Consider the following 22,134-nt stretch of genomic DNA (forward strand, 5'->3'; position numbering starts at 1 on the left):
ATTGTACTTTCTTATGACATTAAACATGGAAAGATTATACATTTTAATTGTTTTTAATTAAAAAAATAAATTTTAGAAAAGTTTAATCTACACAAATATCACAGAATATTTTCGATTGTATTTCAGAATGTTCTGTCACAGTTCAATATGTTTTTATATACATCTAAATTAAAGTGTCAGGTGCATAAACTATAAGTAATCAACAATTAGTATTAAAATTCACACTGTGATAAATTGTTGCACTTCCACAACTTGTAAAAACATTAATTAGCAAGACTGTGTTCAAACATACGTTAAATCTGACTATCAAAAAATAAGTAAAATACAAACTTCTAAAATAAAAATTGAAGGTAAAATATAATTTAAAATTAAACCAGGGTTAACTTTGTTTTGTCTCTCCCTACTCTCTCTCACACACTGATATTTGGACACAGAATGGTTAAAAATGGGAACAGATCAGGCAGGCAGATAGAAGAGGGAGGGGTGTCATCTTCCCACCTCTCTGACTAAAATGCCAAAGAGAAATGGCTTCAGTGACATACTGAGCCAAAAACGTTTGGTGCCTTTTCCTCCGCTTTAAGGGTACACTCCTTGTGGAAGAATTTTCACATCAAACTTTTGACCACCAGCTAACACAAAGAAGCAAACTAAATACAAAATGTACTTGCAAGAATAACGATTACAAACATAAAAAACTTGGTTTATACTGTTATACTGTACAGTGTATTAAAACTAACACTCCATGGGCACTACACTGTGAGTAACGCTACCCACTAAACTTCTTTCCCACAAATTTCATGGGAGTAAGGTCGTGTAGCTGATTCACAGCTGGATAAAATTTTATCTTGCCTCGTGAAAGAAAAAATTCAGATGTTTGTCAACATATTAACTAAACCTATCCATCTCAGTAATCTCACTGTATTAATCTCACTGTGTGCCATGGTGCTCACTCAATGTTCACACTCCCAGTAAAATAAAAAACAATTTTCCGCATTATCACCTCGCACCAGGGGGAAAGGAAAAGTCCCCGCGGTCATTTATTCTCCATCACTCTCCATCACTCTGCCCAACACCTCTGAATAGACAAAGTTGATTAAAACTCATTCAAAAGGGTGTGGTGTTTAAACACAAACTCTGGTTAGCAGAGCCGCATGTATGAACAAGGTAATTTTCTGCTCAATTAAATAAATTAAAATACAGACAGATTTTAAATTCTACACGCAAAATTAGCTGTTTGTCAAAATCTGCTACTTTGCAAGCAGTACATGACTTCTCACAAGGTACCTTTTATCTTTCATGCAAACTCAACAAAGATTTATTTTTTATAATTCTGAAATTAGAATAATATGCCTCAGGGACTCATTATAGTATTGTAGCGAATACAGTTTGCGCAGGAAAATCAAAATACCGGAACAGGAGTAGCGAGAGCACAAGCCCAAGAACCCGAATTTGTTACAATATTATAAATATTATATTCCGTATTGCATTTAAATTGGAATGTTTTTACAAATATAAGAAGAAACAATACACAACGTGTAAATATAACCCTTTTCCCTAAATCATGAAACCATCACTTATATTAATTCATCCAGATACACACACTCACACCGTAGCCAAAAAGCTGTAATAGTGGACTATTTTTATATATCCTTCTATGTAAGAAACAAAGTAATTGCCTGATCGGGCTTTGAACCGCCCGGGTGCAGCGCACTACATGACAGTCCACTGCCTATTACCGCTATAAGGACAATAATATTTCCAAATATATTCCAATGTCAAATGTTTCCAAAATGCCCCCCCCCCAGATATTTTAGCTGCTAGTTACATGACTCCATATTAATATTACTATGAAGAGATATTAAATCAGTACAACTTTTATGAAATTCAAGTATTTTTAGCATTAAATTAAAAAGTTAAAATCTTAAAGTAGTTTTTAACTATCTAAAGCTGTTTTTTACAGCTTTTAAAGTCATACAATGTTTGAGTTAGGCAGGAACACATCATTGTATCTTATTTTTTATTTGGTTTTTCAAAATAAAAAAAAATGTTTGGCCATCATGTTGATAAGCTGTTCCCCAATTACTGAAAATTGTAAAAAATAATCATTCACCCCTCCCTCATTTAATTTAAAGATTTCCATGAAGAAATCCTTAAGCACAAAACCATTGCGTATAATAATTCATCTAGCTTGTTCCCTGTTGAATGACGCTGACAGACCGGGTTCAATTCCAGGCGGTGTACTCTATAGTACAGTTTAAACTTTTTTTTTTGGTTCCACATTAAATTGTTGTCTGCTGACATTTGGATTAAGACAAAATATAGATTTTCTCAATTCGGATGTAAACCTGAAATTTACTATACCTTGAAACAACCACACGCTACTATTCATAAGTATTTTTTCAAAAATAGACAAGTAATAAGCTACATTAATAAAATAATTTCACTGGAACAAAAACACAAACTACACACAAATACTCAGTTCAATATTCCATTTTAAAGACATATGTTTTTGATTTTCTTTAAAAATCAATAATACCACAATATGGAACCATACATTATAAAATTACTCTTTAGAAACATACTAAGTATGGGTCAAGACTTTAGAAGTGGGCAGTATCCATAAGTCATGTACCATATCACACATATAACTAAACATGGGGTGAATTAGTTCTGATTCTATAAAGTGCTTGTTTTACCTGTCTTTGATGCCACAGAGGTCGATCCGTAAGTCACTATAATTTCCCAATAGTCCTTGCTGCACGTGGAGCAAATTCATTGGCTGGTTGTTGATGAAAATCAGACGCATACAGCCCTGAAACACCTGTGTTGGGTTTTTACAGCCAAGTTCATTCAGGGTATTAGGGCAACCTGTGAAGAAAGAAACAATATTCTCTGAAAAAATGTTGTTTCCATTAACAACAAATTTACATTTTAAATCAAACTGAAACTTACAAAGACTGATGGGTCACCATTCTACAAAGTTTAAATTTAAGAGGTATTAAAATCACAATTAAAGGTGAAGGATTCACTATTTCTATGTTGGCAATTGAATGCAAGTAGTCCAGACTTTCCATTCCATCATCCATTATAAAAAATTTAGTAAAACAGAAACATGGAGCACAGCAGAACTGCAGGCTGGACAGGACACAGGAGCCATGCTTAATTTAGAGACCAGTAAACCTACTTGGAATTACATATAAACTTAAATATTTTACTAATCAAAGATAATTTATATAGACACCAGATTTAACACCATGTCCATGAAGTAAAAAATTAAGTGGATTAATTTAGAACTCTCCCAGAGGGCAATGTTTATATGACATCTATCAGGCAAAATGCCCTGGCACTCTTCATATACTTGGGTAATTTTCCTGATTTGAAATGCAAAACTAGTTTTAAAGACTTTTATAAATTCCATCCATTTTCTACGACATGTAAGATACTTTCTGATTGTCCTGCTCATTGGGTTTCATATGGACAGAATATTGGTATAGTGATAACAGCAAAAGAACAACAAATCTACAACAAATAGGATCTTTTTGTTATGTTCAATGCTATAAACTATATGAAAAGTGTATGTTTGTATTAATGTACAAGTATCAAAATGTGAAACATTTTTCTAAGATATTTTTAAAAGTATGCCCAAAGATAAGATTAACAAAAGCACATTTAAAAAAATGTTTATTTCCCCATTTTCTTAGCCATTTTAAATTTCATTTTGTTTGTTTGCTTTTTACAAAAAATATGTCATTTTAAAGATTAGATTAGTTATTTGCCAGATTCTGCATTTCCACTCAAGTGCTCAATTTTTATGCTTTTTTCACATATACTTTGTCATAAAATATCCATGGTAGCATTTCTCTACTTACACCCACAGCCACTCTATCCAGTATATTCCTTACACCGATAAATATCCTCAAAAGGGAATCAAAACAACTATATTAATACATCTTTATTGCTCCTCTATAAATTCTGTAATGACATCCATTCATATAGCAATCAATCACTTTTAAGAGAGGTAAAATTGGAATTTCATTATTTAGTATATTTAAGAATTCTGGCTCAAGATTTAAATTCTCAAGATTTAATATAAACAAGTCTAAGTACACCATTTATAGATCCTGTATTTCAAAACTGACAGTCAAAAAATGTTCCGTGAAAAGCCAGGGGGGAATTACGATTACAGATATGGATGGTACTTAAAGAATTCTTACCTCCAAAGAAGTAGTTGTCTCCAGAGTCAATCTGGGCATTGACTTCCATCATAGACGAGGGCTCATTGTCAAGAGCCAAAGATATTTGAAGTCCCCTAGTGCTGAGACTCACTGTGTGCCAGAGCCCATCATTAAGACTATGACCTACAAAACAAAACAGAATCTGGGTCATTATACATTTCAGGAAAGAGATCATTTAGAAACATTTATTATGCTTTGTACAGTAACATGAAAAAGCTACAGTAAAAGCTTGGATTAAAGGTGGGGTATATCTATGACAGGTCCAATAACAAAGACATTAGTTCTGTCATGATGCAAGTAGGAAAATGTTCATTTTCTGTCTTCAAACATTGGAGATTTTAAACTTAAACAAAACCTCATCACTAGGTTTAAATTATAAATTTGCCCATATTATAAATATGAATTTCATATCTCTGAAATTCTAGTTTGAGAACACTAGAGAATTAAGCAGATCTAAGATAACTGTGATATTACTAAACTTAAACATTAAAGTGTTTCCATCCATCATTTAATAGAAAGCCACTTTTTCTACACAGAGTAAAAGGCTAAACTCTCAGTAGTACATGAAGCGAATACAATGCAGGGCAACGCAGATATACATAAGAACAAAGAAACAATTTGAAGACACCAATTAACCTATCTTGTATGCCTTTATGAGGTGGAAATAAACTAGGGCACCTGGAGAAAAAGGGGGAGTATGCAAATTACACAAAAAAACAGCATGGAATGAAAATTAGATCTTAAGAGCTATGCGACACAATCATGTAAACGACTTTTGTAGTTAAGTCACAAAATTAAACATTAATTTTACGGGGTTTTATTTAATACACTAAAATAATCTTATTATACTGCAGAGTAAAAGATTATATTACTAGTTTTTTTATTTACCAGTGGAGATTTCTGCCTTGTGAAGCATGGATTTCTGATAAGTGAGCCTCAGTTTGCCATTAATGAGGAAGAGCAGTAAGCTTTCTGTCTCCTGTGAAAGCTTTGTGTACAAAAGGAGACCATCTTTGTTCCAGGTGCGGAACTGGAAGCGCACAGAAAGGCCATCACCTAATGAATCAGCTGGTAGCAACAAGTAACTGTTTGTAGAACTAAGGAATGTTGTAGCAATCAAATGAGGGTCCGAGCAGGAGAAAGTCACATTACCCTGGGAACAACAAAGTAAAAAAATCTCTTTGAGTTATGTTCTGTTTACACAATATATCTTACATTTTCTACTGTTTTACTATTTTCTGGCCTTCTCTATCTCTGTTAATCTAGCATAAACACTATACCAGCACATAACAACATTAACATTTAGGACACAGAAACTACAAGTTATTTTACAATTAATATACAAATTAAAATTAAACCCTGGTACCTGAGGCTAAAAGCTGAACATTTTGTTGTTATCATCCTATGAAAATGAGAATAAGAGAATGAGATTTTGACACAACAGTTTCTCAATTAACAGACAGAATGCTTTCGTGAAAAATCCTGTGTAATTCCAAAACAACTAAATAAAAAACAAATTCCTCATAAGAATTGATGTAAATGGGGGAATGTGTCCCAAGTTCCCTTCTCACTAGTGGGTTAAAGTCCCAGATCAAAAGATTGACCTTTATTCATGTAAGATGTTTATATACTGAAGTTGTTGTGAAAGTCATTTTTTAAAACACATCTTTGTTAATGTATATAAACATTGACAACGACTATTTCCTAGAATGTTTTTTACTATATAGGTGATCCTCTAGTTCTTATCATATTTACCATTACCTTAAATGTAAATGTTCAGTTTTCACATATTTTTTATAAATGGGTACCACATTACCAATTCTCTAATCCCTGGTGTAACAATGTGGGAGTGGTAGGAGCCATGGTTAACACTGGTATGAGTCGACACCCCATCTAAGAGGGCGGAGGCACCGGTGTGAGGCTAGTGAACCCCCCCCCCAAAAGACAAAATGGGAATAACCAAAAGGAAAAAATGCCCACTTTGCACATTAGCATCCAGGCTGGACTGTCCCAATTTTGCAGGGTCCTGCCTGGGGAAAAAGAACAGCTTGGGACAGTGGTATCAACTGGACTTTACCCTATCTAATGGGGTCCAGTCTGAAGAAATTAAGGCCAAAAAGAAAAAGAACTCAACCTGTCCCAGTGGGAGATACATGGTGGGACAGGAGAAAAAAAATAATAAATGAAAGAAAAACGCAGCCTCAAACATACTCTTCACAACCCCTCCAGGACTGTCACTGGATGGTTTTCCCCTTGCGGGGGTCTGCTTGTCCCTCCAGGGCCCTAACAGGCCCTTTAAAGCCCTTACAGCAGCAACTTGTCCTTACTTAGCCAAGACAGCTGTGGTTGCTAAAGCAATGCATTGCCCTTAATCTGGGGCTCTGTCTCCAGATTTCAACATTTCCTTGAGTACAATTGATAAGCTACTATCAGGCCCTGGATATTTATTATTACTGAGTGCTTCTAGTACCCAAAATACTTCTCCTTATTCTAAACTAATATTATATATACAAAATGGGAATAACCAAAAGGAAAAAATGCCCACTTTGCACATTAGCATCCAGGCTGGACTGTCCCAATTTTGCAGGGTCCTGCCTGGGGAAAAAGAACAGCTTGGGACAGTGGTATCAACTGGACTTTACCCTATCTAATGGGGTCCAGTCTGAAGAAATTAAGGCCAAAAAGAAAAAGAACTCAACCTGTGCCAGTGGGAGATACATGGTGGGACAGGAGAAAAAAAAAAATAAATGAAAGAAAAACGCAGCCTCAAACATACTCTTCACAACCCCTCCAGGACTGTCACTGGATGGTTCTCCCCTTGCGGGGGTCTGCTTGTCCCTCCAGGGCCCTAACAGGCCCTTTAAAGCCCTTACAGCAGCAACTTGTCCTTACGTAGCCAAGACAGCTGTGGTTGCTAAAGCAATGCATTGCCCTTAATCTGGGGCTCTGTCTCCAGATTTCAACATTTCCTTGAGTACGATTGATAAGCTACTATCAGGCCCTGGATATTTATTATTACTGAGTGCTTCTAGTACCCAAAATACTTCTCCTTATTCTAAACTAATATTATATATAGAACTTTGTCCTTAACTGCCTGATGTTGACTTTTTTTCTTAGTGAATACTTCAGGGAAATACTTGTTTAGTACAGTATGTCAGCCTTTTCCCTTTTATTGTCTACCCATTTACTTTTTTGTTATGGATAATCCATGGTGTTTTTTTTTACTGTTGTAGCACTAAATGAACTACACCTGGCACTCCCCCCTTTTAAATGGTTATCTTTCCCTTCTCCCAGTACATATAGTAGCATTCGATAATGTTACATTACTCATGATCATTTTTACCTTTTGGATGTAATTCCAGTGACATTTTAACTGTGTGCTAAACTCTATTTTCATTATCAAAATAATTAATGCACAGTGAAGAAAAATAGTATAAAGGTAACAGATTCTCTGGGCTTATGTTGTATTTGTTATGCTGCAGTTGGTCATAAACTGTGCAGCAGCATGATGGTTGATCAAAGCCCAAGTGCAATTTTCAGTGCACAGTTTAAGATGATAGATTTCAGGATCAGGAGATTCAGTAAGAAATGATGCAGGCTGGAATCTGGTCAGTTTTTAAAAGACTGTCTAAGGAAAAAGTAAAAAATAAAATTCCAAGAAAAGAAAAATTGGGAAACCAAAAAGGGAGTGAAAAAAATTATTAATTATTAATCATGAAAAAAAGAGAAAAAATAATTATGAAACAGATTGCAGGAAAGTAGGCAAATCTAACTTGTTTCAGATTTAACACACTTAAAATCTTCATCACAATACAACAACCTATTTATGCAATACAATGCTATGCTGTTGCTTGTTTTCTGAATTGAGCAGACACATTTGTCTAAATTGTTACCCAAGGTCCAACAAACAGGAAGGGTAGCAGATAAGAATAAACAAATACCAGGTTTTTCTTCTTTTCTTTCATTTGGGTTTAGCCCATTATTGCACTGAATCATGACATAGTATACAAAGAAGTTAATGCTGTACTGCCATCTAGTCAGGAACAAAAGGCATGTTTTGAGAGTACAGTAAATTATTATAGATATGATATGGTTATAGCTGTGATAGAAGGCTTGAGTGCTTTACATATGCAATTATAAATCATTTAAAGTGAACTTGTTAAAAAGTACAAAAACCCTACAATGTACTTTGGAGACCAAAGCATGAATTTTAAAAAGGAACCAACTACTACAGTATTGTTCTGAAAGTATTTTTTAAACAATGTGCCATCTTATAGACATGCAACTTTGCCCATTCTACTCTGAAAAAGACTTTATTTGACCACTAAGAATCTGCATGTATATTGGTCTGAATTGTGTACGTCTGAACCTATACTGTAAAAGTCAGCCTGAAATCAGTATGCCAGATCTACAAGGCTCCCTCCTGGCATTTACACTTTTACAAAAGAGAAGCTAGGAAGTGTCAAGCTCTACATTGCTTAGAGTACAATTGGAAGACAGCAGACAAGCACAGAATGTCAACTGTATTCATAAAGGCCATCTGTACAATTATAGACATGACTTAGATGCAATACACTATGGTAGCTACAAAATGGTCACTGTTTTTCATATTTTACTACAATCAGAAAGGATGTGAGAATGACTTGTACATGTCCTTGCTTCACAGTCATCAAGAATGATTCAAGCATTCTATACAACACTCCACAATCAGAAAGATTGTGGCCATTAGAGGTGTAATGGGGAACAATCAGTTTGGACAGTTTGTAATGGATATATATTTGAACGTGATACAGCAGACTCTGTTACAGGGGAAAATGTCTGGTATGGATGGTTGCTGTGGGCAGTTTAGGGAGCTGTGAACAAGATTGGGTAGTTGCTGATATGTGGGGGGGTCTGGAAAGAAAAAAATATATGCTGCCACTACTATATCCTGCTAGTGTCTACAACTGGAAACATACAGTACAACATGAAAGCAAGCATGACAACAAAATTCAAAATTGGCAGATCTGTAAATATCAAAAATAAATCATTCTGTCTTAAATAAGCCTCTGTGTACGCTACACAGCCATCATTTTCTCTTTCCAGCTTCTTCTGTCATATTTCACAGGGTACATTATGATGGGGTAATCTTGAGTTAAGAGCCTGCTCAGAGCCCATATCATGCCTGATAAGCTCAATAATGAAGTCTTCTGCCAATAGCCATTATCCAATCTATTTAGTGTGCTGTGGGTCAGGTAATCTAACAGGCAAAGAAACATTAAAATATTATGTGTAGCCTCTTTCCAGGAGATACCATATGCCTTTCACATGGTGGCTTATAAGAAAGATTAAAGCTGCATGTGACTCCTATATACAACATATGCCCAGAGAATCTGTTATCTCTGCAATATTTCCTTCCTGTGCTAGAACTGGTCGTTCTGAAGCATACAAATTGTATTGCTGTCATAAACAAAATTTCTCAAAGAAAAGGACTTTAAAGTGGCAAGAGAAAATTCTTATTCTTACTTTTAGATTCTTATTATGTTCAACTTATTTCAACATGAAACCTTGCTAAATATTTTAAATTACTTTGAGAGTAATTAATTTATTTTACAAGACTTATATATTATTGTATTGCATTATATAGTCCCATTTAATTATAGATACGTTAAAGTATTTGGAGACTACAATTATGTCTTTTCCCCTATTTATGGACCACAAAATTATCAACCATTCTTGCCAAATATGAAGAATCAAACAAAACATTAAAATAATCTTAATACATATAAATTATCCCTGGAGTTTTATACATCACATTATTTAGAAAAATATTTTTAAATCACTACAGTAAAATAAATGTACACCATAAAGTCTAGATTTTTTAATCATCTAACTATAGGGTCCTAAACTAAGAGGGAGTTAGCAGACAACATAATCTCACTTAGCAGTATCTAACCCCAATATCCTCTTAGGTTTTTGTTACAGCATGTTCCTGTCTATAAGAGATATTCTTGTTTTCAGCACAGAGAGAAATGATTCTGGTGAGAGACTTTCTACTTCACTAGCTTCCACTAATTGAGCACAAAAAGGCTCTTGAGAACCCATCCATAAAAACAGACAGAGGCAATCTGTAATTGTAAAATGAATCTGGTGGCAACTCGGTTAAAATTCTCTAAAGACTGAAGTGGTAGGAAAAGAGATTTTGCCTTAACTTAAAATGAGTTCTTGTCTTTATCCCTTCCATTTAGGTATTAAACCAAGTGTGGCCCTATTTATCCATTAAATCCAGGCTTTGAAAACTAGGAAGGGAGCACAAATTATTTATGTAGTAGTTCAGGTGGCTAGCTGCGTTAGCATGCGTAGGCTGCAAAGGAACAATAGGTTTATTCCATCCTGGAAAAAAGAAAGAAGAAAACACAACGTTTCGGCAGTGGAGCCTTCTTCAGGTGTGAGGATTATTTATCAAATTATTTATTTCATTTCAGAACTTTGACCTTCATGACTTCTAAGCTTTCCTGCTTCACATACTGTACAGCAATGTAATAGGTACAAACCTACTATATATCCTGGTTTCCCATGCAGGTTGTATTTTATTTCTCTTGCATATTGTGACTGTACTTTCCAAACAACAAAATAAAACAATAGTCTCCTATTGTCTCCTCTATCCTTAGCACACCGATGATACTCCTGTTCTTTACCTCTCAACAGTTCTTTGTAATCTTACAGACATGGAAGCAATGGTATCCCTTATGACAAAGTCTATGTTTTTTTTGTTGCTGAGATTCTGAAACATTTCATTATTTGTGTCAATTTTGACAAACCTTAAAAAATAATTTCTCACATATGGTGAATAAAATCTGTATTCAAGAGCAAAGTACTGCCATTGTCTTGCTAGTAGAGATGAAAGGAGAGCTATAAATAATTGGTCCCCTTTCACTTACCCTGTGGAAAAAAGGATCTTGCTTTTTTAAGATAATGGAAAATTCAGTTTTACTGATTCAGTTTACCACTTTTTAAATATAATATATTTAAATACAGAAATGTAAACACTTCAATTATTTTTGTTATATCCACAGATAGAGGCAATCTGTAATTGTAAGATTAAACTGTTGGCATCTCTGATCCAGGTTTGGAATTGCCAGTTAGGTTTTTAATGTCTCAGCTCATTGTTATGAAACCCACATCTGACACAGGAGATGTGGCTAGACTCTTCCAGCATGACCACCTTTGAGCAACATATTTTAACATGTCACAGGCAGTAAAACTACTATTGGTGGTTCAATTACGATTGGAGGAAAGACTCATCCCTCACCAACAACACGGCAACCTGAGAGTCTGTGCTGATCAACTGTTCCCAAACACTAAGTAGAGCTAACTATGCACTGTCACTTGACTCACCTGGTCACAGCTCAATCAATCAAATCAAACTAATGATAGCTAGACTCTTCCAGCATGACCACCTTTGAGCAACATATTTTAACATGTCACAGGCAGTAAAACTACTATTGGTGGTTCAATTACGATTGGAGGAAAGACTCATCCCTCACCAACAACACGGCAACCTGAGAGTCTGTGCTGATCAACTGTTCCCAAACACTAAGTAGAGCTAACTATGCACTGTCACTTGACTCACCTGGTCACAGCTCAATCAATCAAATCAATCAAAGTTTATTATCAAATGCACAACAATACAGCATGCAGCAGTAGTTGCTGGCAATGAAATGTCTTTTCTATGAGCTCACCGGGGGGTGGGAATCTCAAAATTAAGGTTACAAAAAATTAGGTTACATAATAATAGATAATAATGTAATAGAAATTAAATAAACACAGACAGACAAAACTCAATATAAATAGAGCTGCTATGTGTCCATGGTGTATACAATATATTATGTTCAAGTAGTGCAGTATGCACAGTACAGTGAAAACAGTATGTCCATGAAGCCAGGTGATTTCCCGCTGGAGCTGGAGGTTGGCTATTTAGCAGTCTTATTGCTTGGAGGTAGAAGGTGTTCCATAATCTGTTGGACTTTGAACAAATGCTTCGGTACCGTTTACAGGACAGTAGGAGAGAAAAAAATTTGTGACTGGGATGACTGGGGTCCTTGAGAATGAACCTAGACTTCTTAAGATCTGAGTAGATATCCTGAATGTTTGTTTGCTCACAGCCGGAAGTGAGCTGCGCTGACTTCACCACCCTCTGCAGTACTTTGCGATCCCAGGCGGAGCAGTTTCAATACCAGGCAGTGATGCAACCAGTCAAGATACTCTCAATAGTGCACTTACAGAAGTTGGCCTCGATATGTGATGGCATGCCAAACGTCTTTAGCCTGCAGACAAAGAATAGGCGCTGCCATGCTTTTTTGACCACGATGTTGGTGTGGTGAGACTTGGTTAAGTCCTCTGTGATGTTAGCTCCCAGGAACTTAAAACTGCTGACCCTCTCCACTGATGTCCCATTGATATAGATAGGTGTGTGATCTCTTCCCTGGTGTTTCCGATAATCCACAATCATCTCCTTAGTCTTACTGATGTTCAGAAAGAGGTTGTTCTCCTGGCACCATGCTGCAAGTGTTTCAACTTCCTCCCTGTATGCAGACTCTTCACCATCTGTGATCAGGCTGATGACTGTTGTATCGTCTGCAAACTTAATGATCGTTAAGCTTGAATGATACTTAAGCTCGCTAGTGACATGACCTAGTCTTGAACCATGACATCTGAATCAGCCTGCACTCAGGCAAGATTCTTTAATTTAGCCACTCTGGATGCCCAGCAATAACTATATTTTATCAAATATGTATCTGTTTTTTTCATTTTGGTTATTAATAAGACTTGAAAGTTCTTAATAACATTATAATGGCTCAATAAAAATGAGACTTGTGCAAATATCTTTATAGACTTATCTAAGGCTTTGATACCATACCATTCAGTCCTTCTGAAAAAGTTGAAACGTATTTATCTCGATATGAAACCCCTTATATTAATTCATAATTATTTACAAAACTGTGAACAGTGGGTAACATCTGTGAGATTTATTTCACTTTTCACAAACTTTCTAACCTAATCTTTTCCATCTTGCCCCCCATATTTTCCTCAATCTGTATTAATAATATTGTAGATATTAGAAAACATTCCTATGTCACTGACACTATTTTATACTCAGAATCCATCAATCATCTATAAAGGCCAGTTTGCAGATTGGTTATAAAACAATTCAGCAGGATTTCTGGTATCAACTATTAGCTCTTTATTTGGAAAAACACCTGTCCTAATAATTAAATAATGTATTGCAGGTCTTGGTATCATACTACAATTTAAAATGTAATACATTAATTAAACTGAACCTTTGAAGAACAAATATGAACTTTGGGTGCCACTCATTTTATTTGTCACTAACAATGTTTGGAATCTAAATAATAAGATTAAACTATCCAGGTTTTCTGATGTTGTTTACAGTTATTTGAATAAAACTTCTCTTTTGTTATTGCTTTTTTATGTTTTATTGTTCTCCTGCAATTCTTTCTTTTTCTCTTGCTGAATTTACTTTAATCTTTCTGTATAGCATTGGCATATGCATATTGGGCAAGTTGTCATTGTAAATCAGAATTTGTTCTCAATAGATTATATAGTTATACAATATATAGAGATGTACATATGTAGCCATTCAAAATGCACAGTAAAACCCCATACCGTGGGAATTGAGTTACAGGCTACTGCAGTGCATGATTCGTTTGCCAAAAAGATTGTCAGGTGGCACTTTGTGGTGAATTAGTTGTTTGTGGTGAACTATTTCTTCATTTAATCTTTGTACTGTGCATGTTTACATCTGCTTAATATGGAATTTTATGACTAAAGGGTGGTAGTGGTAGCTGAGCATAAAAATAACAGGAGTGAACGTCATGATTGATATTAATTTGGGAATCTAAATATATTATACAAACTGTATGATAGTGGTAGTTTACACCACAATGGTACTTGAGTACTTAGACCCCCTGCAGTTTACATACAACAGGTCCACTGACAATGCTGTTTCCCTACCTCTTCACACTGCCCTGGCTCATTTGGATGATAAAGACGCATACGTCAGAATGCTATTCATTGATTAAAGCTCCACATTTAACAAAATAGTTCCTTCCAGACTAGTCAGGAAGCTTAATGACCAGGGCATCAACACCACTCTATGCAGGTGGATTATGGATTTGGAGACCACAGACTATGAGGGTAGATGGAAAAATTTCTTCCACGCTGACCATCATTATAGGTGCCCCTCAGAGCTATGTGCTTAGCCCCCTGCTGTTCTGCTTGTTTACCCACGATTGTGTGGCCAGACACAACTCCAACCCCATCTACAAATATGTTGATGACACTACCATCACTGGCCAAATCACTGCTAATGAGGAGAGAGCCTACAGGGATGAGGTTAGGAACCTGGTAGAGTGGTGCTTTGACAATAATCTCTCCCTCAATGTCAACAAAATCAAAGAGCTGGTCATTGATTTTAGAGAGCAGGGTGGGGAACACACCCCTCTTCACATCAACATGGTGGCTGTTGAGATGGTTAGCAGCTTCAAGTTCCTGGGTACCTTCATTGCTAATGATTTAACGTAGTCCCAGCATGGAACTGGAGATACAAATAAGGCACAACAGCACCTGTCCTTCCTCAGACAGTTGAAAAAAATTAGTCTATCTTCAACTGTCTGTACCACATTTTAAAGGTGTGCTATTGAGAGTCTGCTCACATGTGCTATTACAGTGTGGTTTGGCAGCAGCTTATTGTCCAACCAAAGGCGTTATAGGGAATGATTAGGTCGGCCCAGTCCATCATTGGAGTACAGCTTCCCTCTATTTCTGACATTTTTACAACTCACTGTCTGTCATGCCCTCTGCAGCCAGAGGGCGCTCCTACTCTGTCCTGTCCCTAGTTTCCTGCTTTACTGTCCTTCCAGTTTCCCTCTTTCCTTGGGCTATATATTTCCGGGTCACTTATTCTGCCTCGCTTGGCATTGACGTTGGGATGTCCTGAGACCCGCTTAACAACAGGTTGCCGCTCCGTCCGTGGCCTGAGGGCATAGGATTCTTTACGGCACTCCAGAACTCTTTGCACTGTCGAGCCTGGGCTAACTCCCCGTTCTGCTGCCTCGCATAGGGTCTTTTTTCGCTCTCCTGCCTCTCCATGGTTTGTCCCTTCCAACATCCGTGATACTGTCTCAGGAAGGCTGAAAGTATTGCTAAGGATATCAGTCATCCTGGTTTCACATTTTCCTTCCCCCTTCCCTCTGGTAAGCGATATAGAAGCATAAAGGCACGTACATCCAGATTAAAGAGAGAGTTTCTTCCCACAAGCTGTCGGATTACTGAACTCTACCCCTACCACTGGTTCACACTGATGTTTTTTTTCTAAGATGTATGTTATTTAACTTTTTGTTGTTGATGCCGCTGTTCTTTGTTTATGTTTCCCTAATGTCTTTGTATTGGAGCATACATGCAAATATGCATTTCATTGCACCTGTGCATATGACAATAAACTGAACTGAACTGACCTGAACAATAGACTGAACTGCACTTACAATATACTTTTTTACAAGATACTTTTTTATAAAAAGCTACACTGTTTTAACCTTTTCTATGAATACTTGCGCTTGATATCGCAGTAAAAAACACCTTTTTTAGAATACGCTTAATAGGGAATATAATATGGAATCCATATTATATTCCCTATTAAGTAAGAAATTAATAGCGATATTAGTTTAAGGATCTAAATATTAAATATTTACCAGTATATAGCTCAAAGTATTACCGAAGTCCACTTTCTTTGTAAATATCTGCATCGATTTGACTCATTCACTAGTGATTAGTTTTGGAAACATTTTGCCTGTCCTTTTCAGCTATAGCTTAAGTTTCTGAGAGGCACTTTGGTACAATGGCTTTGGTGCCTGCCTCGCATTCTGGAAGCCCTAGTTCCATTCCTGCTTGGGGCACAAGTTTTCCTTTAACAGATAAACATTGCTTTTAAAAAATAAAATAGTAAATATTATGGACACACTATATTGAATTTTTTTGGGGTATTTCTAAATATCACAACATGTTCAAAGTTATATTAACAACATGAATGGCAAACGTGGATACTGTCAACAGTGGGTGTAAAAACCAGTTCAACCAGTTTAAATCAAGTCAATTCAAAATACCTTATTCATTCAAGTGGGACAATTAAAGACTCTCTTTAATTTTTGAAACTCTCTCTGTATTTCACAGATAAGAATAAAGTACATATGCAAATGTTTTCATAGGCGGAAAGATGTTTTGTGCTCAATAGCTCTTTCACCACAGTACACATTGTTACATTTTTAAGCATCAGTTGAAGCATTCTGAAGTCTGTCAAAATTGTAGAAAATGTAACCAAATAGTAAAGGTGAGCCTGCTACCTGTCCTGGATAAAGCAGTTAGAAAATAGACTGGTGGATTTACACTTGTAAAAACATTCCAATTTTAATGTTGAAACGGAAGATATTATTAATAATATTAATAATAAATGAACTTTGATAAAGCTGAAGTGTTATAGAAGAGACGCATTGAGTCTTTTCTTATCAGCTTGGAAATAACTTTTAGATATTCCATTTCAGCCAATTTATGTAATGCAGCTCCGCACTTCTTTAACAAACATTTTATTTGTCACAAAGGCTAGGAGTGTTACACCCCTCTGTGTTTGTTATGTAGAATAAACAGTTTTGCCTCGGGGATGATGATGGAATTTTCAGAAGCATGCCCTCATGTCCTTATTTGTCATGCTTTAACATAAGGCAATCAGCAATCAAATGTCCTGTTATGGACTCTTTTTTCCATACTGTAGTTTTAAATCTTGAACAAAGACGTGCCACATGCATACAGCAGAATATTGTCACTACAGTCCAGGTTGTGGGAAATACATTTATTTGTACTGTATCAAAGTGTACCTCAGTCACAGTGCCCTACATTACAAACTATGATCGTTTCATTGTCTATTGCAAAATAGACAATGCTGCTGCTGCACCCACTGGGCTTCGAGCTGTGTGTTGTTTTCAATTAGCTTGCAGAGAAATACCTAAATACATTAACTATCCAGCCATTGCGAAGGGTTCAACTGCAGCAGCCACAAATAAATAACAAATAAACCTTTTTTCTCCTGATTATAACTGTAACACAATTCACTTCCTTGTTTACCAATCATGATGTTTCCGAAATATGAAGCTTCTTAATTTTTGAATAATTGGCTACCAATAAGTTTATGAGCGACAAAATACCAATATTATTTTATTGATATAGATATATGTATTTAGCTGGTTGTATCAGGGTATTAACTGTATATATCACAGAATTTAAATGTTCAATTCACATTTGTGTTCTTATAGCAGGGTACTTGGGTCCCCATTCCCCCAGACAGACAAAAGTGATGAAGGTGTTAAAAACTCAAAGGAGTACCTGTGGCAGAGTTCAGCGTATTTTAAATTAATGAGAGGTTATGAACAGCAGCTGCACCTTTGTCGATGTTGGTGGTTTTATAATAAATAATATAATATTAATTATTAACAATAATAATAATTAAGAAATAATATAATGAATTGAATTTCAAAAAGATTAACTACAGAATGTCTTCTTTTTTTTCTTTCAGCTTAATGGGACAAATATAAAGTCAAATCAATCAGGATCTCGAAGTTTAACAAAAACATTTCGCATAACATAACCATGAAAGAAGCAGACCTTAAATTTAGATCAGGTACTGTGGGTTCGTGTTTTACATGAGTTTGAAATGTTGTAACTGTTAATACAATGGTGAATACATTTGAGGTTGTACTATTTACATTTTAATATTTTAAAGTCATGTAATGTCTAAATTAGGCAGCAACATGTCATTGTTTCTTTTTCTTGATTTTCTTTAAAAAATGTTTTAATAATCAGCTTCACACTTTCACCTTGCTATAACTATAGTGGGGATGTAGCATATTTGGGAGCTTGTTCAGGTTCTTTGATTTGTTTTGTGGAGCCAATATTTTTTCCTTGGTTCACACATGCTGCACTTGGGGTTGTCAATCATATTACTTATTATTATTGTTGTTAGATATTTTTTATGGGTAATTGCAGTGATCATCGTGGCATTTGGTTTAAAGCATTTTACTCTGCATCCAACTTTGGAGCAGTTTGAGAAATGTCACAAGGCAGATGTTTTATCAATAGCCGGTCTTAGTCTCTCGGTTTACTGGGAATCTATCAGATTTTAAACTGAGGAAGGCATTCAACTCCCATGCCCCAGAAAGACAAAGGTGATAAAGGTGATAAAAATCCATTCAAAAGTGTGCAGTGTGCTAACACAAACGCTAACAGGGTTGCTTGTATGAGCAAGATGACTTTCTGCTAAATTATGTGAGAGCTACAGTACAATCAGATAGATTTTAAATTCTTTAAGCAACATTAGCTGTTTGTCAAATTCACCTAATTTGCCCAATACATGACTTCTGAAAAGTAACCTCTTTGTCTCGTGCAAACTCATCAAAGGTTTATAATTCTGAAACTTGGACAACATGCCTCAGGGACTCATTCATAGTATAATCAAAATACCTTCCCCCCACCCGCGCTGGGTCTCACCTTCCGCTGTTCCACACATGTGAATTCCATGAAGTCAGGTCCACAGATATACGGAAACAGTAGCGCACATTGCAATGTGCAGCAGTGAGTTTGTATACTGTATAAATATACTGTATATACAGTATTAGACCATATGGTTTAAAAGCCACTATAGTACAGTATGTGTGAAATATTTTTTCTTAATCCAAATTTAAAGTTAAATTTTACAGTGCGGAAATTTGAATTAAGACAAAATATAGATGTTATTAATGCGGATGCAAACCTGAAAGAGGCACATCGTTTTCACAACAAGCTATAATAGTGGACTATTTTTATATCTTCAGCTATTTAAGAAACAAAACAAAAGTAATTCTCCAGGTGAAGACTTTGATGCATAAAATATTTATGAAGAAGGTTGAATACTGTTGTTTACATTTAGCTACCACTACCAACTTCTGTGTGTCCATTAGGTATATATTACGTTATACTACTGTTTTTATTTTCAGATACCAAAATTTACCTTTGGATTTTCTGTATGTGAATGTAAACCTGAAAGAGGCACATCACGTATAATAATAAGCTCTTTTTTATATATCCAGCTTTCACTGCTCCACCTGGGGGTTTTACAAAGTAGTGCAACCCTATTTAAAAAAACTGCAGTACCCCGCAGCCCCTGAAGTGCAAACTAATGCAGTATCCCCTGCACATTTTGAATGGCTGAATCTGTAAAGAAATATTTATTATCTATCCTCATATGGAACATTTAGTTGCTACAATTTAACAGAGCCCATGAACAGACAGTTTTAATTTGAGAAAAGAGCTTTTCTTTGTTTTGTGGTCCTTTTTGGCATTCACAATTTAGAACACAATTACTATAAACAAATCATTAGATACTATTTACTAGTTTGGCAATTTTACTGAGGACAGCAGAAGATTTTAAATTCTACTATTAAACGAGAAAAAAATATAAGATGTTAAATTCTTTCATACTGTACTGTTCCATGTCTGGCTGTTTGATGTTTTGTTTAAATTTTTTTTTAATGCTATTACTCACATGTTTTTTGTAAGTGTCATAAAGTAATGGTTTAAGTAATAGATTGTTATCAAGAATCTAAATACAACCAGTAACACCTGACTTGTGTGAGAGATTCAGTGATAAAAGCAATTGTAAAGTTGACCTTGGTTTACCTTTGTTAATTAAGTTCTGGGTAAATGATTAAATATCAATCAACACTCCAGGAACAGAGCATAAAACAGGCAGGTAGGAAGAAGAAAGAGACAGAGGAGGGCAGGAGAGCTCCTTGTCCAGATTATCCAGAGAGACTAAATTGGAGCAAAGTATTTGAACATTGTTAGGAGAAACTTCTGTTCTGTTGTTGTTTGGAACTCTGATTTCCTGTGTAGGGGTTAAAAACACCCTATCCTGGTTAGTGCGTTTTTTAGAATAGAGAGATAGATCCCCATTCATTTTGTGGCACCCAGGTTTACAGAGTGATAGATTTAACTGTAGAACATATTTTCAGTTTAGAAGGTAACTCTCTTTATTTGGCCTTTGTAGGTGGTATGCTTGGTCGCAGTCAGTGGTTTTTCTGGGTGGTTAGAACAAAGGCCTCTGGGCCTCCTTGTGTGTAAATTTTTAAAAAGAGTAGCTTGTGTGTTGTATGTTTATGCTGTGTGTTGTATCATGTGTGTACTGTCATTGTCAATAAGCATTTGTTTAACCCACTGTGCCTGAATTATAACTTTTTTTCACCAAAGCTCTGCCAATGACCAAAAAACCTATGTGCCTCTAATTATAGCAACCACTTGGGTATATTCTTGGCAACATCTTTATAAGTTGGGGGTTATTATTATTATCTAATTATTGACTTATCCACTTAGTCTATTTCTGACTTTCTGTTTTTGTAACAATATTACTACTAGTGTAATTAAAACCTTTCCATACACAGTATACATCCATGGCTTACTGTACTGTTATACTCTTTCTCTCTATATAACTCTGATATATTTCCTTTGACACCCTTAAGGATCTCTATTATTTTTGTTTGTTTAGAAAAATAAACCATATTCAGTTAGTAATCAAAGATCCTAAAGAATACTTTTAAACATTGGCATTCAACGCTAATACATAGCATAATAATAGCCTGGACAGACACTTTGGTAGTATAACTCACCTATTACAATGTACTTTGAATTCTTACGAATTGTATTATACTTTTATGGAAGGCAGCAGTACAAAAAATGATTTTTTTAGACTGATGTTTCTAATTGAAGAAAAGGGTAGATTCCAATTCTGTCCCTGGAATTATCAACTAATAATTTGATCAATCTTGCCCTTCCTCTTGGGCCATAAACACTATTATAGATAAACAAAATTATCTTGTTTTCTTCTCAATGCTACATTATAGAAATTTCTACATTATATATTTCTTCATATGAAAATATGCACTTGGATATTTGAGCCAGGTGAGGGTCTGATAAGATATGAAGTTGTCAATGCCAATTCAGGGGTAGAGACTAAATTGGGGGGATGAACTAAACACAAAACATTTATGTAAACAACAATAAGACATAGCACATTGTTGGAACAAGTAATAGGTTTATTTCATGCTGAAAAGAGAAGAAAGAAAACACAATGTTTCAGCTGTGGAGCCTCCACAACCAAAGAAGGTCTTTCTTCTCTTTTCAGCATGGAATAAACCTATTACTGTACTTCTTTTGCAGCCTATGCATGCTGACACAGCTATCTATCTCAACAACTCATAACACATTTTTTATTCTTTTCATATCTTTCTTTTGTTTTGTTTTCTGTTTCCAAAACAAGCAGTGTGATTAAAATACATACCACAGTATAGATCTGAGGTTTTCGCCTCTTGGCTAGGTCGATTATGTTCACTCCATTATAGTATAGGTTTTCGATACAACCATGGAAATTCTTCCTCAGGAAAGTCCCTGGTTTGCCAGGAAGTGGGATTCCTCCAAAACTGAGCTTTGTGGGAAAAAACAAACAAACAAACAAACAAATGAAACCTAATTAGAAGATGATGATATTACTTTTATATAAAATCCGTATGACTTTGATAACCTGTATTTTCTAACAAATTCTCTGAGAGGGATCAGCTGGCCAGAGATGCAAAAATTTAACATTATTTTGTATATTCCAAGGAAAAGCAAGGTAATGCTGTTTGAAAGTGTACTTTCACTTAACATTACAGCAGTTAAAGACTGAAACATTTCTTCACAAACATATTCCTGAAATGGATGGAACAAGGTTTCAGATACTAGAATTAGGCAAAATATAATGCTTTTTTTCCTGCATTTGACACCC

General features: G+C 35.5%; 1 protein-coding gene across 2 annotated transcripts in view; it reads right to left on the bottom strand.

Moving 5' to 3' along the window:
* The window catches only part of LOC102692151 (contactin-associated protein-like 5), a 179,419-nt gene that overhangs the window by 148,121 nt on the left and 9,164 nt on the right, over positions 1–22,134 (bottom strand). For both annotated transcript variants that reach the window (XM_069196417.1, XM_069196418.1), the window contains exons 3-6: positions 21,652–21,795; positions 5,124–5,388; positions 4,215–4,358; positions 2,697–2,868 (exon numbers count right to left, since the gene is read on the bottom strand). In XM_069196417.1, the coding sequence (XP_069052518.1) occupies positions 2,697–2,868; positions 4,215–4,358; positions 5,124–5,388; positions 21,652–21,795 (725 nt within the window). The remainder of the gene's footprint in view (positions 1–2,696; positions 2,869–4,214; positions 4,359–5,123; positions 5,389–21,651; positions 21,796–22,134) is intronic.

Source organism: Lepisosteus oculatus, chromosome 12 (assembly GCF_040954835.1).
Source record: "Lepisosteus oculatus isolate fLepOcu1 chromosome 12, fLepOcu1.hap2, whole genome shotgun sequence".
In the NCBI taxonomy this organism is placed as follows: Eukaryota; Metazoa; Chordata; class Actinopteri; order Semionotiformes; family Lepisosteidae; genus Lepisosteus; species Lepisosteus oculatus.